The 19,858-nt window shown below is 40.7% G+C and overlaps 3 protein-coding genes across 5 annotated transcripts in view; 1 reads left to right on the top strand and 2 right to left on the bottom strand.

Annotated features, from left to right (window-relative positions):
- The window catches only part of fdx2 (ferredoxin 2), an 81,758-nt gene that overhangs the window by 38,455 nt on the left and 23,445 nt on the right, over positions 1 to 19,858 (bottom strand). The gene's annotated exons all lie outside the window — the stretch shown is intronic.
- LOC148088729 (uncharacterized) lies at positions 4,001 to 10,033 on the top strand. Of its 2 annotated transcripts, XM_087799167.1 has the most exons (8): positions 4,001 to 4,161; positions 4,902 to 5,236; positions 5,461 to 5,571; positions 6,269 to 6,391; positions 6,740 to 7,067; positions 7,750 to 7,809; positions 7,878 to 8,194; positions 8,297 to 10,033. In XM_087799167.1, exons 2-8 carry the CDS (start codon positions 4,904 to 4,906, stop codon positions 9,842 to 9,844), a joined length of 2,820 nt encoding a protein of 939 aa, XP_087655293.1. In that variant the 5' UTR covers positions 4,001 to 4,161; positions 4,902 to 4,903; the 3' UTR covers positions 9,845 to 10,033. The 2 variants fall into 2 exon arrangements, with proteins under 2 accessions (XP_087655293.1, XP_087655300.1); XM_087799174.1 differs by lacking the exon at positions 7,750 to 7,809.
- lyl1 (LYL1 basic helix-loop-helix family member) lies at positions 13,254 to 18,402 on the bottom strand. 2 transcript variants are annotated; one of them, XM_087799149.1, is made up of 4 exons: positions 17,986 to 18,402; positions 15,958 to 16,858; positions 14,956 to 15,071; positions 13,254 to 14,473 (listed from the first exon to the last, which is right to left on the bottom strand). In XM_087799149.1, exons 2-4 carry the CDS (start codon positions 16,722 to 16,724, stop codon positions 14,001 to 14,003), a joined length of 1,356 nt encoding a protein of 451 aa, XP_087655275.1. In that variant the 5' UTR covers positions 16,725 to 16,858; positions 17,986 to 18,402; the 3' UTR covers positions 13,254 to 14,000. The 2 variants fall into 2 exon arrangements, with proteins under 2 accessions (XP_087655275.1, XP_087655283.1); XM_087799157.1 differs by having other exon boundaries at positions 14,956 to 15,053.

Here is a 19,858-nt window from a genome sequence, read left to right as displayed (position 1 = left end):
TCAGTAGATAAGTTTTATTTTTCCATTAAAGCGATTCTATGAGATTTGAAGTCATGTGGTAGTGTTTAGCGCGATGGGAGACCACATTTCCCATGAGCACTCGCTAAACGTCGCAAAAGTTGCCTGGTTTGCAGCAGTTGGATGAATTTTCTGTTTCCAGACTTCCATTGTCTGAATGAAGGATGGATATCGATGAGGTAATGAATCAGATTGTGGATAATGAAATATGATGTGCGTTATGACGGCTTTGTAAATAACTTAACTTCAACTTCGTTTTTGTACCGTAATCCCCCCTCCACCACCACAACCAGCACCATTTGTAGCATGTTCACACCATCCCCAAGAACTTTTACAGTGAAAATAAAAATCACACAAAACACTGTATCATCACAAGTTTTATGAAAATATTTTAGTACAAAAATATTAAAGTTCCCAAACGTCCTAGATGATGATGATTCACTGTATTCTGCGGCTAAGGTAGTTGTGGAAACCACCTCTGGCTGCATTCAGTCCTTCTTCATTTTATTGTGTCTTTTTTCCTGCAAGCTGCCATAGCTCTCTGAGTTTCTTTGCAGTTTTTAGTTTTCCCATTCCTTTGTTTTGAGGTCTTTTCTCAGGACACAGGTTTGTGCAATGTCTTCCTTTCCTGGCCTTGTAATTGTTGCACCCCACTATGGCTAATTCTAGTGCCTTTTGTGCTGGTGTGTCTTCGGGCATACAGAGGATGTGCCCAAACATGCACCACCTTAGGTGGTTAACTTTTGTTGACAGTGGGGTGATGTTGCACATCTTATATAGTGCTTTATTAGAAATATTGTGGGGCCATTGGTACCCTGTGATTTGGCGCAGGTGTTTCCGATGACATGCATCAAGTTCGTCCAATGCTGCCTTTGGCACTGCCCAGCTGTTGCAGTTGTATAGCATTATGGAGACACAAGTTGCATTGTATATTTGCAGCTTTTTTGCTAGAGGAATCTTTGATCTACGGATCCACAGTTTCCAAAACGATTGGAAGGCGATGTTTGCCATGATGCAGCGTGCCTCTATGTCTGAGGAGCGGCATAGTAGCGATCCCAAGATCTTCTACTTCCTCCAACTCTCCACTCCTTGGAGAGATTTGTCATTCTCTCCTGTTTCCTGAGTGTCAGCCAGGTAGATGTGTGGGAATTCTGTCTAGCCCTTGTTGACAAACAGGTTTGACTCTTTCAGGTTTTTGGCAGCTATTGGAAGGAGTCTTTGTAATGTGTCCTTTTCTTCATCAAAAAAGGCCACGTCATCCGACTTTCAGCTTGGTTCCTGACAGTAGTAGTCTAACCAGTCGGATTTTATCATCGTTGCACCCTGCCTGATCTATCACTTCCAGGACTTTGGACATTTCAATGGTGTCAAAGGTCGAGACATGTCTACACCCATCTTGTAGCAGTCCCAGTGCTCGATCATGACCACAGAAACTGGCATACGTTGGGCCCACACTATATCTGCACAGTTGCGTCCCCTCTTGAACCCACTTTGATAGGGTCCTGTGAAATGTTCTATTTTGTCCCTGGTGCGATGGAGAGCAACAGTAGACAGGATTTTTCAGTATGCTGCTGAGGAGGACAGTAGGGCGAAGGTTTGCATGTGGACCAGGTGTTATTTTGGGTTTGGGCAGGGCGATCAAAGTGCCTTGACCAATGGATTTGATTGAATGGTGATGTTCAAAGGCATAGTTAATGATGGAGGCAATGATTGGTGATATGACATCACTCCCATACTCATATAGTTCATTACTAATTCCGTCCGGCCCCGCTGAGCGTCCGTTGTTAAGGTCTTTATGGCATTTCTCACTTCCATCTGTGTGATCTTTGCTTCCAGGGGTCTCGGTTCTCCTAGGAACGGTTCTAGTTCTTCGCCGTCTGGGTCTGAGAACTGTTTTTGAAACCATTCCCTGATTGCTTCTGCCTTTCCCATGTCCATTGCGATGAACTGCCCTTCTGTGTTGTGCACTGACAATGTTGGTTGAGGTAGTCCAAAATTGAGGGCACGAGCAGCTTTGAACATCTTTCGACTTTCCTCTGTGGACGCGATCTCATCTGCCAGAGCATCCGCTCTAGAGAGTTCCTTGAGGCGCTTGTTTATTTCACTAAGGAAGTTATTGCGTTCTTTGCAAAGATTGTTATTGCTGTGGTCTTTTTGATAGATGTGTAGTCTCAGTGCCTTTTGCATCTCTGATAGTTCCATCACTAAAGGGTCTTCTGTATGTTTCCTGCACCTGTTGCTTTTTTGCCCTCCTAGCGTGCTGGTAGCTGACTGCTAAATGCATTGTTGTAACGAGTCTAATGCTTTGTTGGGATTTTGTTCAAAGCTTATGTTGGCTTTTTCTTTTATGCAGGATTTTCTTGTACTGTTCTCGTTTCCTCCGTATGTGCGGGAATCCTTAAGTAATAGTTTACTCTTTAGTTTGCAGATTATGAAGTCTATTTTGTTGATTGTTCCAAACATCTTGGAGAACTAACCACAGATCTTCTGTAGATTTTTCTCAAATCCTTCTGTCTCTTCATGATGGTGTTGAGATCAGGGCTCTGTGGGGGCCATACCATCACTTCCAGGACTTCTTCTTCTTTACGCTGAAGATATTTCTTCATGACATTGGCTGTATGTTTGGGGTAGTAGTCCTGCTGCAGAATACATTTTGGGCCAATCATCCGCCTCCCTGATGGTATTGCATGATGGATAAGTTTCTGACTGTATTTCTCAGCATTGAGAAAACCATTAATCCTGACCAAATCTCCAAATACATTTGCAGAAATGCAGCCCCAAACTTGCAAGAACCTGCAGCATGTTTCACTGTTGCCCGTAGACATTTATTATTGTACCGCTCTCGAGCCCTTCTGCGAACAAACTGCTACAGCCAAATATTTCACATTTTGATTCATCAGTCCAGAGCACCTGCTGCCATTTTTCTGAACCTCAGTTCCTTGCATAGTTGAGTCGCTTGGCCTTGTTTCGGAAGAATGGCTTTTAGGCTGCAACTTTTCCATGAAGACACTTCTGGCCAGACTTCTCAGGACAGCACATGTACCTGGGTCCCACTGGTTTCTGCCAGTTCTGAGGTGATGGCACGCCTGGACATCTTTCGATTTCAAAGGGAAATAAGCTTGATGTATCTTTCATCTGCTGCACTAAGTTTCCTTGGCCGACCACTGCGTCTACGTTCCTCAACGTTGTTTCTTTGTGCTTCTTCAAAAGAGCTTGAACATCTTGAAACCCCAGTCTGCTTTGAAATCTTTGTCTGGGAGGAACCTTGCTGATGTAGTAGAACTACCTTGTGTCTTGTTGCTGACCTGTGACATGAAACTGTCTTCCACAACCTTAGCTTGGTAGCAGAGTTTGTTCATCACAGTTTTAAGCTCCTACACAGTTGTATCTTTTTCACTTGATGACTGTTTGTCAACCTACTTGTGAAATTGAAGATCATTAGCACCTGCTTGGTATAATAAGTTGATCATACACCTCACGATAAACCAACAAAACCACCAACTTTGTGCAAATGTAATGTATAATAATTGATGCTGGTTTGAAGGGTAGTAACAACAAATATTGATTTGATTTAGATTTCTCTTTTGGTCGCTCGGTTTGCATTTTGTAAATTGATAAAAATAAATAATTCTTATTTATATTTTTGAAAGCATTCTTAGTTTACAGCATTTTTTCAGAACCTGCCTAAAACTTTTGCACAGTACTGTATAACTTAAAAGTACACAACACTATACAGAAGACACTAGACAGAAATGTTCATTAATTGTTCTTGGGTCAAAAATATCGACCAGACATATGACCCGATTCACATATTCGAGCAGCTTCACACCTCAACTACCTGTCACTCGTGTGACGTGTGAAGGGTGCGGTAAAAACATCAACCAAAACAATTCACTGGAGCCTGAGGAGAAACTCTCCACCTACAATAGGAATGCGAACCGGTCTGCGCAGAGATGTGGATGATAAAATGTCTTCTAAGTTGGGAGTGGTAAGACGGATAGCTTTTACGGATCTCAATTGAGCAGATGCATAGTTCCGCAGACTGAGTTGAGACGCGTTGAGAAAGATTTAGGTCCGGACTTATTTATGTGAACTCAAGAGAACAATTTATGTGAACACACCTTGAGCGCCTCACCCAGCCAGGTAAGTCATGTTTACCCCCCTATTAATATTTCAATCTATCTAAATCAATTATTTTCTCTCAATTGTGTCTATTGTTTATATGTGAAGCTTTTGTGTATTGCCAGTTTTGTCTTTGAACTTTTACACAAGGAGGCAAAAACCTGTTTGTAGAAATTATAATCTACATTTTGCCTGAGTTCTACCAACTATCTCTTTAAGTCAATGTATCCATATATTCAAACTGAAGACATGGTTTAAGCTTTAATTTTAATTTAATTTAATGTTTAATTTAAACATCTAATCATTTAAATGGATCCTCTTGACCTACAATAGAATGCTGTGGAACAGGACTGAGGAGTTTTCATCAGGAAAAGCATTTCTTGTCCCTCACAAGCTTGAATATTTCTGCATACTTCCGCCTTACAAAATCAAGTTTATTCAGCAAGGATATGTTAATAAGCACATAGCAACAGAAAACCGGTAAAAGTTCATTTTAAATTCTCCTAGACTCAAAAGATGTCAAACTCATCATGACAAAATGTAATTATAATGACTGACAGATGGTAAAGCCAATTGTATATTTATGGTTACGCATGTTTAGTTCCACATTATTCTATTAATTTTTATTCCTGTTTGTTAACCTAACCAGGTCTATTGTTTGTCAATTTATTAACGTATCAACCATATGTAAACCTTAAAATCATTGAAAAATACTTGAAACTTTTGAATGAATTATTGAACCGTCCGACATGTCTCCTTAGTGATGAGTGAACACCTGAGACGGAGCTTTTACAGCTCATCATCCCAGGACCTGAGACTGGTCCTGCTAGGGAACATTGGTTGTGGCAAGACCTCCGCAGCGGACACCATCCTGGGTCAGGCGGCTGCTGACACTCCAGCCACATCAAGGAGCTGCCAACTGCGCCAGGGCTTCACCGAGGGCAGGAATGTGACGATAGTGGAGGCACCCAGATGGTTCTGGAGCGGAGGGAATATGGAGGACAGCGTCAAGAAGGAAACACAATCGGCATTAAGTCTCCTGGAACCAAGTCCGCATGCCTTCCTGTTGCTGATCCCGGTCAGCCAGTTCACTGAGGTGAGCATATATAACGTCAACGAAAAGTTCCGACTGGACAAAGCCAAGAAAAACATCCAGTATATGACTTGTTTGAACGTTTCTTAGTAACACCACGAGGACTGGGCTTGTTTTAAGTGGGAGTTTCAGTTAAGATTTCAATGGTGAACAACTGGATGATGATAAAGTAACTTGATAAAACTGTCAGTATTGAAAGCATTAATGAAAGTCTTGGACCTGTCCAGATGGAGTGTCGTGTCCCCGGAGAACTGCAAGAGCTTTTTGGTGAGGATGTCCTGGATCACACCCTGGTTCTGCTGACATGTGGAGACTACTTAATGGGACGGACCGTTGAGGTATCTTCAATGTTCATGACGACTATGTGCCTTACAAAGATGCCAACTTTAAACTGCCAACTACGGATTCTTTTTTATGCTGTTAATGATCGGAGAAAAAGAGTGAGCATGGTTTAGTGATGCAGGCTTTGACTCCTTTTTTATAGATTGTGAGTCATATTAAACATTATAAAGTGAACCTGTCAGACGTAAATGCTAGTTCCAAAATGCTGAAAAAGTGAAATAATTCTCAACTTTGTGTGCAACTAGTTAACAATATAGGTGTGTTTATTTTTATTTATAATGAGTAATTTTTATTTAGTTATGAATCTGAATTTTCTTGGTACGATGTCACTGTTTACTTTATGGGACCCAGTATGAAAAAAGTAATTGATTTAGAATCACCAATTAATTTGAATATTTTGGGGAGGAAACCAGAGTGCCAGAAGGAAACCCATGCAAGATTGAGTACACATAGAGGATCGCTACAATCCTGAGGCTGTGTTACCATAATGCACCACACTTTTTCCAGTGGAATATAATTGGGAATCATGGCAAAGAGGAATCTGTACCAGACCCCAGAAGTCTGAATGCGTCAGACGTTTGACATTAAACTTGTTGATGTCTTTAAAGATCATGAACACCAGCATGTTCTCTCCTAAGCTTCTTGTTGTGTTTTTTAAGATAAGTGTTCTCATTGTGAAACTCTTTTTTTCAGCAATATCTGCAGATAGAGCATCAAGGTCTGAAGCAGATCATCGACCTCTGTGAAGGGCGACATCATGTCATCAACAATCGTCAGACGCAGGACCGAGAGCAGGTCCAAGCGCTATTTGAGAAGGTCAGAGCTCCAGTGGATAAAATGGACTAACAAAGCCTCTATTGTTATTGTATTCAAATGTATTTTACTCTGTAATTACATGTCTGAGCAAAAGAGTATGCTGTGTTTAGAAAATATTTTAGCAACAGGCCGGTCATAATAGCTGATTTATATGAATATATATGTTCCTCTGGTAGTTTAAGAGTTTACTGGTACACTGTCATGTTATAACTGCTCCTAGTTTCACCCTCATAATCACACCCATGTGTAGTCAGGACCGGTTTTCACTTGCTCCACCTTGACAAGGCGGGTCAGCTCTTCTGCTGCTGCGAGTCTGAATATAATGGCTATAATGTGCATCTGCTACAGGTGGATAGAATGATCCAGACACATGGAGTGTTCACGAAGACGGCAAGGCAGCAGGGCGGGCGTGAAGGGAAACAGGAGCAGCAGGAAAGTGTGGAAAGTTTTAGTGCAAGAAGGGAAGAAAATGCAAAAATGCAGGAGTCTGGCTTTTTGACAAACGTCACCAAAGAATCCCAAAATCAAAGTAGATACATTCAAGGATTCGAAAGGATGAGGAACGAGGAGAAACCTTACAGCCGCCAGAGTTCTCATGGACTTAATTCGTCTCCAGAACTTGAGCGACATGACCCGCGGCCACTGCAGAGGATCCCATCTTACACACTGAATGCAGGTAGGGTCCAAGAACATATTTCCTCTAGAAGAGAGAAAACATTCTGTCCTTCACATGACTGTCGCTCAAATGACCCTAAACCACGTTTCCTCTTTGCTTCTTCCCAACTCTACCTTTATGCAAGCCTATTTTCAAAATGTTCTAGAATGTTGCAGTAACGACAATTTTAAAGTGGCACAGCTTGGAGAAGCGTACCTTTCCTCAAGGTTGTTTACAGCGCAGATCGGGATCTGGGGAGAAGGCCGGTTCATCAACATAACTACTCAATTTAGTTAACTCGGGTGTCAAAACAATGAGACTTGACTGTACCTCTGGTACACTCAAAATGTTATTTTAATTAAAAATTCAGGATTAATTTCATTTATGACCTCAAAATGAACCGCTAAAGCACTTAACTGTCTATAGATGTAAGCGATAGTTTGCCCCTACTCCTGTCACTGGGTGATCGCAGGCCTCTGGTGGTACATACATAGATTCCGCCCTAACCATTACTTCGTGTTGACACTTTTAGTTATAAATAATATTTGAACCCTGAATATATTTCTTTCCAATTGTCTTGTTAATTGCCTTATTCATGGTAATTATTTATTAATTTATTTTTTTCCCAATCACACTGTCTTCTCTCTAATCACTTTTGAAAATGATTGTGGGAATCACTTGTTCTTCCATTTTTTCTCTCTAGAGGGAGCCCTTCTCTCACAAATGTCTGAGGACAAACCAGCTAAAAAATATGTTTCCACCTGTAAGTTTCTGGTAGTTGTTTTTAAGACTTACTTCAGCACGTTCTCTAATCGAACCCCTCATTTACAGTTCATCACAGGATAAACAGCTCAGAAGGAAAGCCGGAGGAATTCTCGCCTGTGTCACCTTCAAATTCATCAGTGTTCTTCTCCTCAAACCCCTCCTCACCCACGGCCACCTCAGCACCCACCACTGATAAAGTGTCTCCAGCTCCTTCCCCGGGTGCTCCAGAGCTGCGGCTGGTGCTTCTGGGCCGGTCCGGCTCAGGAAAAAGCTCGGCTGGCAATTTCCTGCTGGGTCATGATGCATTTAAGTCATTCCCAAATAGTTTTACCCCCATCACCCAGGAGTGTGTTAAGCAGAAGTCAATGGTGGCAGAAATGAAGGTGAGTTTGTCACCGTGACAGCCGTTTAGTCATTTTATATACATGGACGTACCTCAGGAGTCGATGACACGTGTAAACTGTAATCATATTTTGCTCCTGTAGGTGGCAGTAATAGACACTCCAGACTGGTTCAACTCAGAGCGCCCTCCAGATGAGGTCCGGGCTCAGATCTCTTCCTGCGTGGCCTTGTCCAGTCCTGGTCCCCACGCCTTCTTCCTGTGTGTCCCGCTGGACCAGCCGGCTAAAACTGAATTGCAGTCTCTTAGGGCAATGGAGGTGGTTTTCGGTCCAGAGGCTGTTCAGAGACACACACTGGTCCTCTTCACTCATGCAGATCTGATTCAGGAGAACGCAAGTGACGGGGTGGAGGCCTATATCGCGGCCAAGCGGCCAGATCTCTTGAAGATTGTGGAGAAATGTGGGGACAGGTATCACATCCTGGACTCCAGACCAGGTTGGAGAGGGAGAAAGAATTTGGAAGAGCTGTTGGAAAAGGTGGAGCAAACAGTGAAGGAGGCTAAAGGAGAGTGTTATTCAAGTCCTGCTTTCCAGGAAGCAGAGGACAGAGTGAGACAGAGACAGGCAGAGATCACACGGGAACGAAGGAGGAGTAAGCAGGAGGAAGAAAGAGTGGAAAGGTTCGGACAAGTCTCGTACCCATACATGGAGACGGTGGCTGAGGAGGAAATGCGGGAAAAGGAGATTGAAATGGTGAGAGACGAGGCAGAGATGAGTGTGAGCAACATGCAGATCGAAAGTCTTCCTCAGATTTCAATGTCCAGTCTGTCACCTTCGCTTCTTCAGTCCACCAGAGAGAGACTTGAAGGTCTGATGAAGACGATGCCCAAGCTCTTGGCAGACGGGTCGGTGTGGGTCGGGGACGGGGCCAAGAAGGTGTACAGCAGTCCAGTTTGGGGGTCAGTTGGCAGTAGAGCCCAGGACGCCAAGAAGATGGTGGTTGATAGTTCTGTCTGGGGGAAAGTTGGGTCTACTGCCGGACATGTGTCCAAGTTAGTAGGTGATAGAGTTCCTAAAGTAGTGGTGGACAGCTCAAATTGGGTGGGGTCTGGAGCAAAGGCTGCTGCAGGGAGTCCAGTGTGGTCCAAAGTTGGCTCTGGTGCCAAATTAGTAGCAGGCAGTTCTAAGCGGGTTGGAGCAGGACTTGGGGTGGGAGCTAAGAACTTGGCTAAGAGTCCTGTTTGGGGAACTGTAGGATCTGGAGCTAAAACAGGTGCCAAACTGATGGCTGATGGTTCCATGAAAGTCGGAGCAGGAATCGGTGCCGGGGCAAAGAAGGTGGCACAGAGTCCCATGTGGGGCAAAATGGGTTCTGGAGCCAAATCTGGAGCTAAAGCAGGAGTCAAAATGGTGGCAGATAGTCCAATATGGGAGAAGATGGCTACTGCGGCCAAGAAAGTGCCCAAGGTGGTTATCGTTGGGGCTCTGCTGGGATTGATTCTGGGAGTGTTTTTAGGGGGTATATTGGGTGGAGCCATCGGAACTGCTGCTGGGTCTGCGGTCACCGAAGTGGGTCGAAGGAAGTTGACCAAAAAAGACACAGATGAAGTCATTAACAAAGTCCAAAAGGCCATGAGTGACGGAGCAAATGCTGCATCCAGAGAGGGAGACAAGCTGTTGAAAAGGGAGTGAAGGAATCTCTACTCTCTTCCTGCTACACATTTACACTGCTTGATCATGAGAACAATGCCTATCATTCTACTGAATCATGTCTAAAATTGGTAAGAATGTTTTGAGGTTGTGTGAGGAGCGTTCATATTACATGTATTCTAGCACTATTTTCTTGTGTTGTGTATGTACAAATAAAAGATTACGAAAGAGCATGAGGTGGATGTGAGTGTTGTCTTCTTACCAATGTCTCAAAATATGTTGATGATATTGTATAGAACTGTACAGGAAGGTAAACCTTACCAACAGTGTGAGCAAGGCGTGTGTATTACAAGAGTGTATCATTTGCCATGTGTGTTTCCTGGATGTGTTGAGTAAGAGAAGGTCAAACAGGCTCGCGGAGATACCAACCACAGCTGCAACTTTTACCAGTAACCTGTTCATCACTTCCAGTCCTGACAGAACCACATCCCCCCGACCTGCCTCACACATGTACAGTTACACACCGCAGATGCTGCTTCTGTTACATAAATCTTCTAGTTCTTCACCACAACACACACACACGCTCACACACACACTTCTCTGCATGTGAGCTTACAGTTTACTGGGTCACATAGTTTGGGATTTTTACTGCTCCCTTGTCACGGTTGATCTTTCTCATTCATTCATTCATCCTGGATAATGGGTGCTGACAAGTTGATGTGTAGCTTACTCAACAAGTCCTTTCATTGTGCATGGAACGTTGATAATTACCTCGAGCACCTCGTCATCACCTTGTTAAAAAACAATTGTTTATTTTCTCTCTGTGATTCGTACAACTGCAGCTCAACTTCCTATCTACGATGCTTCGACAACAAGCTCCTCTTACTGCCAAATGTTTCTGCTGACTATGAATAAACTTCTAACTTCTTCCTTTTCTTTCTCTTCTGCAAGTGTCTGCTGACTTCTCTGGCTGATTTGAATCCATCATTGCACTGAACTCACCATGTGGCAGCGAGTTTGTGTTGCTCGAAAAGCGCTATATAAATAAATATTACTCTCACTTACTTACTTACTTAAATATGTTTAAATACAGTATAGCTGTAGTTTTCAAGAAAAAAAACAACAAAAAAAACACAGAATATATCTATTTCTTATTGTGTTTGTACTCCTGAAGAGAATCCTATGAGCTGAAATCATTAGCTTAAACCTTTATCACAATAGTTGTGAATCTAGCTTTTTGTTATTTGCAGTGACACATCCTGCTTCAATGTCTGGATTCCGTGTTAAATCCTTCTTTTTTTTTTACTTACACATGCCTACTGGTCCTTATTAACTTTTTTTTATCAAAGCCTAAATACTACCTTCACATTTCCTATACATCAGGAAAAATTATATATTCACAAATGTGGCCCGTGTGTGACCAACTGTTACAAAAAGGCTGACACAGGTTTGTGTGAGCGAAATAAGAGGATGTCAAATGAGGAAGAGAAATAACTTTACTTTAGTTTCCTACATGTGTCACAACTATTAGGTGGGCCTGCTGAATTTGAATTTGGATGGTAATTGGAAGTTCTGTTTTTTCTTTTGATGATATGATTATTTATTTGTATGGTTTTATTTGGTTGACCATATAACACACCGCATTCAATCGATTCTTTCAAATAAACCAAATTAAAGCAACATGTGGCTGCAGTGACAAAATGTGTTTTTCATGGACTTGTAGTTCTTGAGGCCACTTTGTCCTGGTCTTAACCCTATGATGTTGGTCACTACGTTTTTTGAAAGTAAGTATAAATTTGGGAATTTAATTTAAATGTTTCATAGCGTTTTTCCAATAATACTTGAAAAACGAGCAAACCTCTCCTTCACTTTACCTTTTAATTAACCAAAACTGTTAGTGTAAGACGTAACTTTGCTGGTGTAAGGACAACATTAGTTCTTCACGATCATCAGTACTCTGACTCCTCGCTTCCCCCTCCCTCACCTGTCTCACTCTTTAAGGAACAGTGACACGCAAAACAATGAGCGTTATAGTAATTTACTTTAGTTTTCAAATTTGTGCAGACCTAAAAACAACTAAGATCTGGTAAACTATCATTTCTTGTAGCCTACATAGAAAATATTTACATTTTTTCAGGAAATCAGTTACAAACGTGTACATTATTATAAATTAGTAAGTAAGTAAGTAATTTGTATTTATATAGCGCTTTTCCAGAATAGTTTTGTTTTTAATGTCCTTTTATTTTGTATTCTGCATTGTTGAAATGATGGAAATAATAATATTATTATAATAAAGATGAAGATTATGATGAATATTAATGTATATATAAATAACCTTCAGAGTCACATAGTGCTTTACATAAGAAAGTGTTGTGGTCACAGCAGTCTGCTGTGTTCTCCTCCCCCTGGTCTGCCACTCCTCCTGTTGTCTCACCTCACACCTGGTCCCCATCATCAATCACGCTCACCTGTTCCTGATCCCCAATCAACCCCCTTCATCAACCCTTGGATTCCCCGCGGTCGGCGCCAGATCGTACTTCACTCAACCGTGGTAACTATACGTGACTGGCTCAGTGTACTTGCTACCTCGCTCTCGTACTCAAGTCTCTTGTTGTTTTTTGGACCTCATCTAACTTTTGTTCCTCTGCCTGCAGTAACCCGGATCACTCACTCCAGCTCGCCGACCTCGCTCTCCCTCCGTCTTACTCTTCCACTACCTGCTTCCCCTTTATTCAATAAACACCTTTTTGTATTCTCTGGAACATCGCCTCTGTCTGCTCTTGGGTTCAGCATCGTTAAACATAACAGAAAGGGGAAAAACAGCCATGACTCAGTTAAACAACTGCAGTAAATATACAGTACAAAACATTCTTACGATAATTATCAATGCTTAAAGTGATAGTTCACCCATTATTCAAATGGAACATATTTTCCACTCACCCTCATGTCAACTAAGGGTTAAGATTATTTTCAGAGTAACGGGTTCTTTTTAGAGTTAAAGACAAATGTTAATTTTAATGTAGCGACTGGAGCTCATTTGTCTTTGTCTTCATCTTCGTCCAAAAAGACACGTAAAACATCCAAATGCTTCCATACTGCACGCCTCTAACGTCCCTTTTGTATTGAAGCCTCGACATAAGAGATTTAGGCTGACGGTCTGGTAACATCCACTCAAAACAAGCCTAAAATATAGACTTGTTTATTTCTCTGATCAATTCTTCTCATGTCGAGGCTTCAATACAAGAGGGACGTTACAGATGAGCACAAAAGAGGTCCTTTTGGACGAAGACGAAGACAACTGAGCTACAGTCGCTACATTAATATGAACAAACATTTTTGAAAGAACAATTACTCTGAAAATAATCCCAACCCTTAGTCGACATGAGAGTAGTAAACGAGTGAAGTTAACAGTTTATTTATATATAGCATGAAGGCAAACAGAGAAAGTGAACATTATGGAATTGTTTTTATTTTTAAAGTTAAAGGGGTTTCGCGGCTCCCATGGTTTTCTTTCATGTAGGAAATGGGTCCAAATGGCTCTTTGAGCTGTTAAGGTTGACGACCCCTGGTCTATAGCCTTGGTTTTGTTTGATTACATCATACTCCACCAATGTAAGATGTACTTTAAATGTAGCTGAGAAGTACTATAATAACACGTGTCATATATCTAAAAGCTGAGCTCAGCACTACGCTGATGCACTTATTTTTCAACTAAAATATTTCTTAACTTGGTCTCCGCTCTAGTCCTGGCAGTGTCTTGGACGCAGGTGGTCTTGGGTTGGATGAGCTCAGTGCTCATTTACCCTGAGTTTGTTTCTCGTGTTTTAGAAATACATGTGAAGTTGCTTCTTACTTATGTGCTGGCTCAGTGCTTTCACAGTATATATTTATTATTTCTATCATGTACAGGTAACCTTCACCAACCAATTTAAATAAAAAATATGAAAAATATCCTTTAATTTTACTTTTCTTTTTTACAAAGTGTTGAAGAGAAAGCTGTGATATTGAAATAAGTAAGATGTTGAAGGTAACACTGAAGACTTGATTCAAAGATAGACACTTGGCTAACTGAATGTGAATCCAAGACATTTGACAAATCAAACCATAAAACAATAAATAAATATTCAAAATGTGCATTGGTGTGAGAAACTCAACAGTCAGTTGTTTAAAGGTCTTCATCATCTTGAGCTTCTGGTCCTTATCTGACCTTTACTTTCCCCAGAATCCCTCTGGTCTCCACTGACGACTTCATCCCAAAACATTCCTCGCTGTCCGTGTCGCCATAGCAACTGGAAGTCGCCGGAGAGGTGACCAGTGTGATGGCGGAGTCGCTGGAGTCTCTTCCACGACGGGCCGAGGCCAAGCCATGACGTACCGTGTGTGGTGGGTCAGCCTGAGGAGGAGACTCGCTCTCAAAGAGTTTATCGGACATGTTGCTGTCGACCTCCTCGCCGGCCGAGTCGCCGCCATTGTCCTGGTCGTTGAGCAGGCTGACCAGGAAGTTGATGTACTTCACGGCCAGTCTGAGGATTTCGTTCTTGCTCAGCTTCTTGTCGGTTGGATGTGTCGGGATCAACTTCCGCAGCTCCGAGAACGCTCCGTTGACGTTCTGCTGCCGCCAGCGTTCCCGGCTGTTGGTGAACACCCGCCGGGCGAGTTTCTGAGGAGGACCTGTCCCAAATATAAAACTCTTTCAGTCCTTATTGCCACATTAAACGTCACATCCAGGTATTAAGAGTGGACTTTTAAACTGTTTAAGAAAAATAAGCAATCTAATGGAAATGTAAAATTACTGTGTAATTGTTTTTAAATACCCCAATATTAAATATCCTAATATTTTCATGTAATTTTTCCTTTTTCATAATCCTGACTTTCCTGTTTTCTTTTCATATTCACCTTCTCGAATATCTTTTTTTTTGCCATTTGCCATTTAAGTTTAAAAAAAAGTGATATATAATTTAAAAAAATATTAAAAATGTATGTTCAAATGTATGTTCATCAATTCACTTAGCCCTGAACAGGTTATTATAATTATTTTGTTATAAGGTTCATTATTTTTAAAAACTGGAAAAAAAACAGACACAAACCATTAAAGTAACAATAATATAATTATAATTCAACTTTACAGATTAGGCTGAAACAAAAACACTCACAGTCGCTGATCTCCATCTCAAAGTGGGTTGAGGGTCTTCTCTTAATCCGACTGTTTGGGATGACGCAATAGTTTCTCTCAAAGGGGCCCAGAAAGGTGCTGCAATGAGACATATGTCTGTAAAGTGTTATTTAAAGTGTGTCTTTAGAAAACTCTGTTATGATTTGACACTTTCAGAATGTGATTGAGGACAGGGAGGGTTGTGAAACTCTGAACCCTGTAGGGACTTAATGACCCTTTGTCTAATGTTCAATATTTTTGTCATTTTAAAGGCTTCTATGTTCTCTGTCATATACATGTGTCATTTAAAAATGTATTTTATGTGACAATGTATGTGGCAATATAATACAATAACATAACAATTAAACATTACTGACATGATTCATCTGTATATCCATAATTTAAGATAGAATGATATCCAAGTGCTTCCAAAGCGAGTCAACTGGACTGTGTAGAGTTCTGCAAGGATGTTCAACTCATCTAAGAAGTTTCTTTATTTAAGTGAGCTGCTGTGAGGAGCCACTTTATATTGTGCTTGTTGCAGGACAGAGAACGATACAGAGGAGTTGAGATCAATAATTCTCATTCATGAAACATGAGCAGAACGAATTTGTGTGTAAATTAACTGATTTACTTAAATTAACTTAACATGATTCGATCGACTCAATAGATTACACATTATTTCACCATGATGAATGTTTATAAAAGTAAATAATATTAAGGTAATAAGGTATATTTCCTGACAGAGAGGTTTCCTCAGTAATGCGAATGATGTTCTCGTCAGCAGGTGATATTTTGGAATGTGAGATCACTGCTCCTGCGACAGAAGTGTTTCTTTTGTGTGTTTATTTACCCCTATTTTCATGTCACATCAGTCTTTGTTGGATTTCTGGTGAAGACGTCTGTAACCCGCTTTGGAACCACTTGGATTTCATTAAAAACCGAGTATATAAATATAAAAAAATAATAATAATAAATAATTTTCAAGACAAACAGGCCTCACCTGGTGTATAAGCTATTTGCCGGCAGGTACTGCTGAGACAACATTGGTCCATTGGAGGTTGATGGTTGACTTCCTCGAGGAGCAGAGTTGCTCCCCAGAGGCATGAGGGGCAGCGGGCTGCAGTACAGGTCCACATGAGGACTGTGGAGGGCAGGGATGGGGTGCAGGGTGGTCAACTGGGTGTTCAGAGGAAGCGGTCGTTTGCTGTGTCCCAGATGAATGACTGGGATGTGAGCAGGGAGAGGAGATGAAGAGGAGGGGGAAGCCGTGGTGGCCGGTGAAGGTTGGAGTGGACCGGGAGAGGACTCGGCGGATGCAGGGAGGAGTGGAGGTGGAGTGTAAACAGGTCCAGGTGTTTTCTGGTCCTGCTTGAAATCCTGGGTCACCTTTGTGACCGGCTCCTGAGCAGAGTCCAGACCTGCCTCGTGATCGCTCTGCTTGGACTTGGATGAGAGAACATTTTTGTGTCTTTTCTTGGCTTTTCTAGCGGAGGGACTGGAGGGTTTGTCCACCTGTTGGCTCTTAACGGGGCGCAGCTTCTCCATGGACGTGCACGAGGTGGGTGAGGAAGAGGAGAAAGAAGATGGAAAAGGAGGCAGGTCAGATGGTTTATGCTTCTGCATGGCAGCTGTTGGGCTCAAGCGTGTTAGATTTCTACTTGTTTCCTTTTGCAGCAGATGGATGTTTACGTTTGGTCCTTTCATATCATCAAGCTCTCGCTCTCTGTCATGACAACGGGTCCAGGTAGACTTCCATGTCCTCACCATCCAGCTGCTGACCGTGTTTCAAGTGCTGACAGATGATTGTCACACGTCACAATTTAAAAAAAAATGTACATGCTGACCGTCCAAAAACCATCCGAGTTAATCTGTACTTAATCCTCTTACAGGCTATTAGTTGTCTGTGGAGCAGAAAAGATGAACATTAATGGACTAACTGTGGCTACAACGTCTCACCATAGCTGTCTGGGACACACCTGGCAAGCTAAAGTTAAAGTTAAAGCTTTCACGTTTTGTATTTAAGTCAGTTTTGAATCCAGGGCAGAAGTCAACTCTTTACACTTCTCCGCTAGAATCAAACCAATATGAAGCAAAACTGTGTGTAATCTCTACCAGTCCTGTTAACATTATCCTCCATCAAAATTAAAAATAATGTTTGTTTAATGAAAGGGATTTTTTAAATTCTACATTTCTGAACAATGTGGTGTAGTTTTTTTTTTTACTCTTCCTCTTTTCTGAAGTCGACTGACCTTATTTCGGGTGCTTCTTGTTACACAGTGAGTCATTGAGTTTTTAAAATGAAATGATAGTCATTGAACATGAATACGATTGTTTTTCTTCAAGCAGAGTCTTCAAAGTAATTATTTTATTTTATTATTTCACTGTGCCTTTTTTTATGTCATGTAAGTAAGTAAGTAAGTAATATTTATTTATATAGCGCTTTTCGAGACCAGGGTCACAAAGCGCGTGGAAATGTTATCTTAGCCTCATGGATAACTATTTAAATCTCAATATACAGTTGGCTCTAATTGAACAAAATAACAAACGTTTAATTAAATGAGGGATTTTTTATTAAAAAACGAATCATTTCATGATGCAATGTTGATAAGAATCCTGAAATTAAAAAAAATTAAAAATTAAATAATGTGGATATTATTACAATTAATATTTATTTTAAGCGTAAATTGATCATTTTGGAAATATAAACTGATATATAACTGATTATAATATTTATAATAATATTAATGTATATCTTTGATGTAAAATACATTGTTAAGTTAATATTTCTTGTGTATTAAATCAAATAATACAATTATATACATTAAATATCTCTCCCTTAGTGTCTTTTATTCAGTATTTTTAATAAAATATTCATCAAGAATCTATGTGTCAATGTTATTTTGTCAATATTACATCAACCTTGCATGTAAGAGAAAATAAATGATCAACTAAAAAGCAAAATATTGGATATTCTTATCAAAATAAAATGGAAAAGAAAGAAATATTTAGGTTTTAAGATCATACTCACGCTACATTGTTGCGTCTTGACCGTCCGTTTGCTTCAAAGCCACGTTCCTTATGAGTCACTCTCAGAACAACTCTCAAGTGTCAAATATTTCGTGGCAGAACCAAAGCGATGCGTGAAATAAAAATGTCTTTGGCTGTTAAACAGATGAGGGAGGTCAGATAAATGGTTTGTCTCTGTCGCGCTCCATATGTCATCTTGTCTTCTTCATGGCCCACAATGCTTCTGGCTCACGGTGGTTTTCAGCAGTGGAGCTCTGGCTCCGGCTGGTGAGGTGGGAGCGAGCGAGGGAGAGGGTGCCATGTTGCATGGAGAGTTTTCCGCTCCCTCCTGGACAAGAGGATGTGCTCGTACAATATGGTGGCGGCTGATAAGAGACTCAAAAGCTGCCTGTGGTCTGCAGATAAGGAACCTTCACCACACCCCCACTAGTAATACCAATACACAATTCATAACAACACACACACACACACACGAGACATCTCTTTAGATATCAATGAGCAAATTAAGGGACAATGCTGTGCACATAACAAACAAATCGAGTCAAAGAAGAAGTATTTAGGGAATTACCAAGCATACTTTAACCGTCTTTTACTGTCAAATATTCATGTATGCAAGCGTGCAGCAGAGATGAAATTGTAGTCCTCTCAGACCCACCATGCAAAACATGAAGTAGTTGAAAGGACATTAAATAAGACATTCAAATAATAATAATATATATATACTGTATATATATATATTTTTTTAAATCAACAAAATGAAATAAATAATGAACAATACTTAAACAATGAACTAATAAACAGAATATCAACAAAATTAAAAAGTTAAGGCAGAGGTAGTGAAGTTACAGTCAAACGTGCAGGTAGTAATAAAAATAATAATAATTATCAAATAAAAAGTTGATCATGACCCAAGCACATTGACAGAAAAACAGTTTGACTATATGACTGTTTTAAATGAACAGATGAAACAGATTATTTCAGTATAAAGTAATACTTAAAGATTCTCGATAATAATAATAATAATAATAATACAAAAGTAATCACATTTTATAGATCAACAAACATCAAGGCCAAGCATACACACACGCGCACACACACACACGAACACACACACACACACAGACACACACACACACTCACACAGAGGAAGAGGTAACCGAAAGAAACAGGGAAAATGGAACAATTCCCCATGGCCAACTTCAAAGTGTCACACTCCTCTGAAGGCTTCATGTGTTCAAGATGGTCTTTTAGAGAAGATCTTTATTCCCCAGATTAGACATGTGATGCTTTAAAATAGGCTTCAGCAACGATCATTATTCCTCTTAACACCTTCATCTTCATGTTTTTAACCCTCTCTGGTTTCCTGCCATGTAATTGGTTACTGACAGTTGTTTAAGCATTATTTCTCTATTCCATGAGTATTTCTTAAATAATACAACAACATACTACCATACGAACACTTGACAGAAGAGCCAGAATTACAGTTATTGTAAGTTTCTTCTCAAAATATTCACCAACTTCCTGAATATCTCTCTTACAGCATTACCATCTTTTGCACTTGCACAATTTCATTCCAAACTCTGCAGCTAAGGGTCACTCCGTTTTTTTTTTAACATTTCATATCTACTTCATAGGGACTAAGACCCAGTAGAAGAGCCACTGAGTCAGGTGACCTCTGAGGTCCTGGGAACGGCAGAGTGCTGAGCAACAAATGTGTCATCACCGTCATCTTCATTGTTTTCTTCTGCTCATTCTTTTTTTCATCGCCATGGTAACAGAAATCATCATCATCATCATCATCACTACAATAGAGTTACTTTGCATTCAGCAGCTGTGGTTCCAGTCAGGCATCACTGGTTCTTGCAGTAAAAATA

The sequence above is a fragment of the Callionymus lyra genome, chromosome 1, assembly GCF_982586985.1.
Source record: "Callionymus lyra chromosome 1, fCalLyr1.hap1.1, whole genome shotgun sequence".
Classification (NCBI taxonomy): Eukaryota; Metazoa; Chordata; class Actinopteri; order Syngnathiformes; family Callionymidae; genus Callionymus; species Callionymus lyra.
This window is presented reverse-complemented; position numbering and strand designations above follow the sequence as displayed.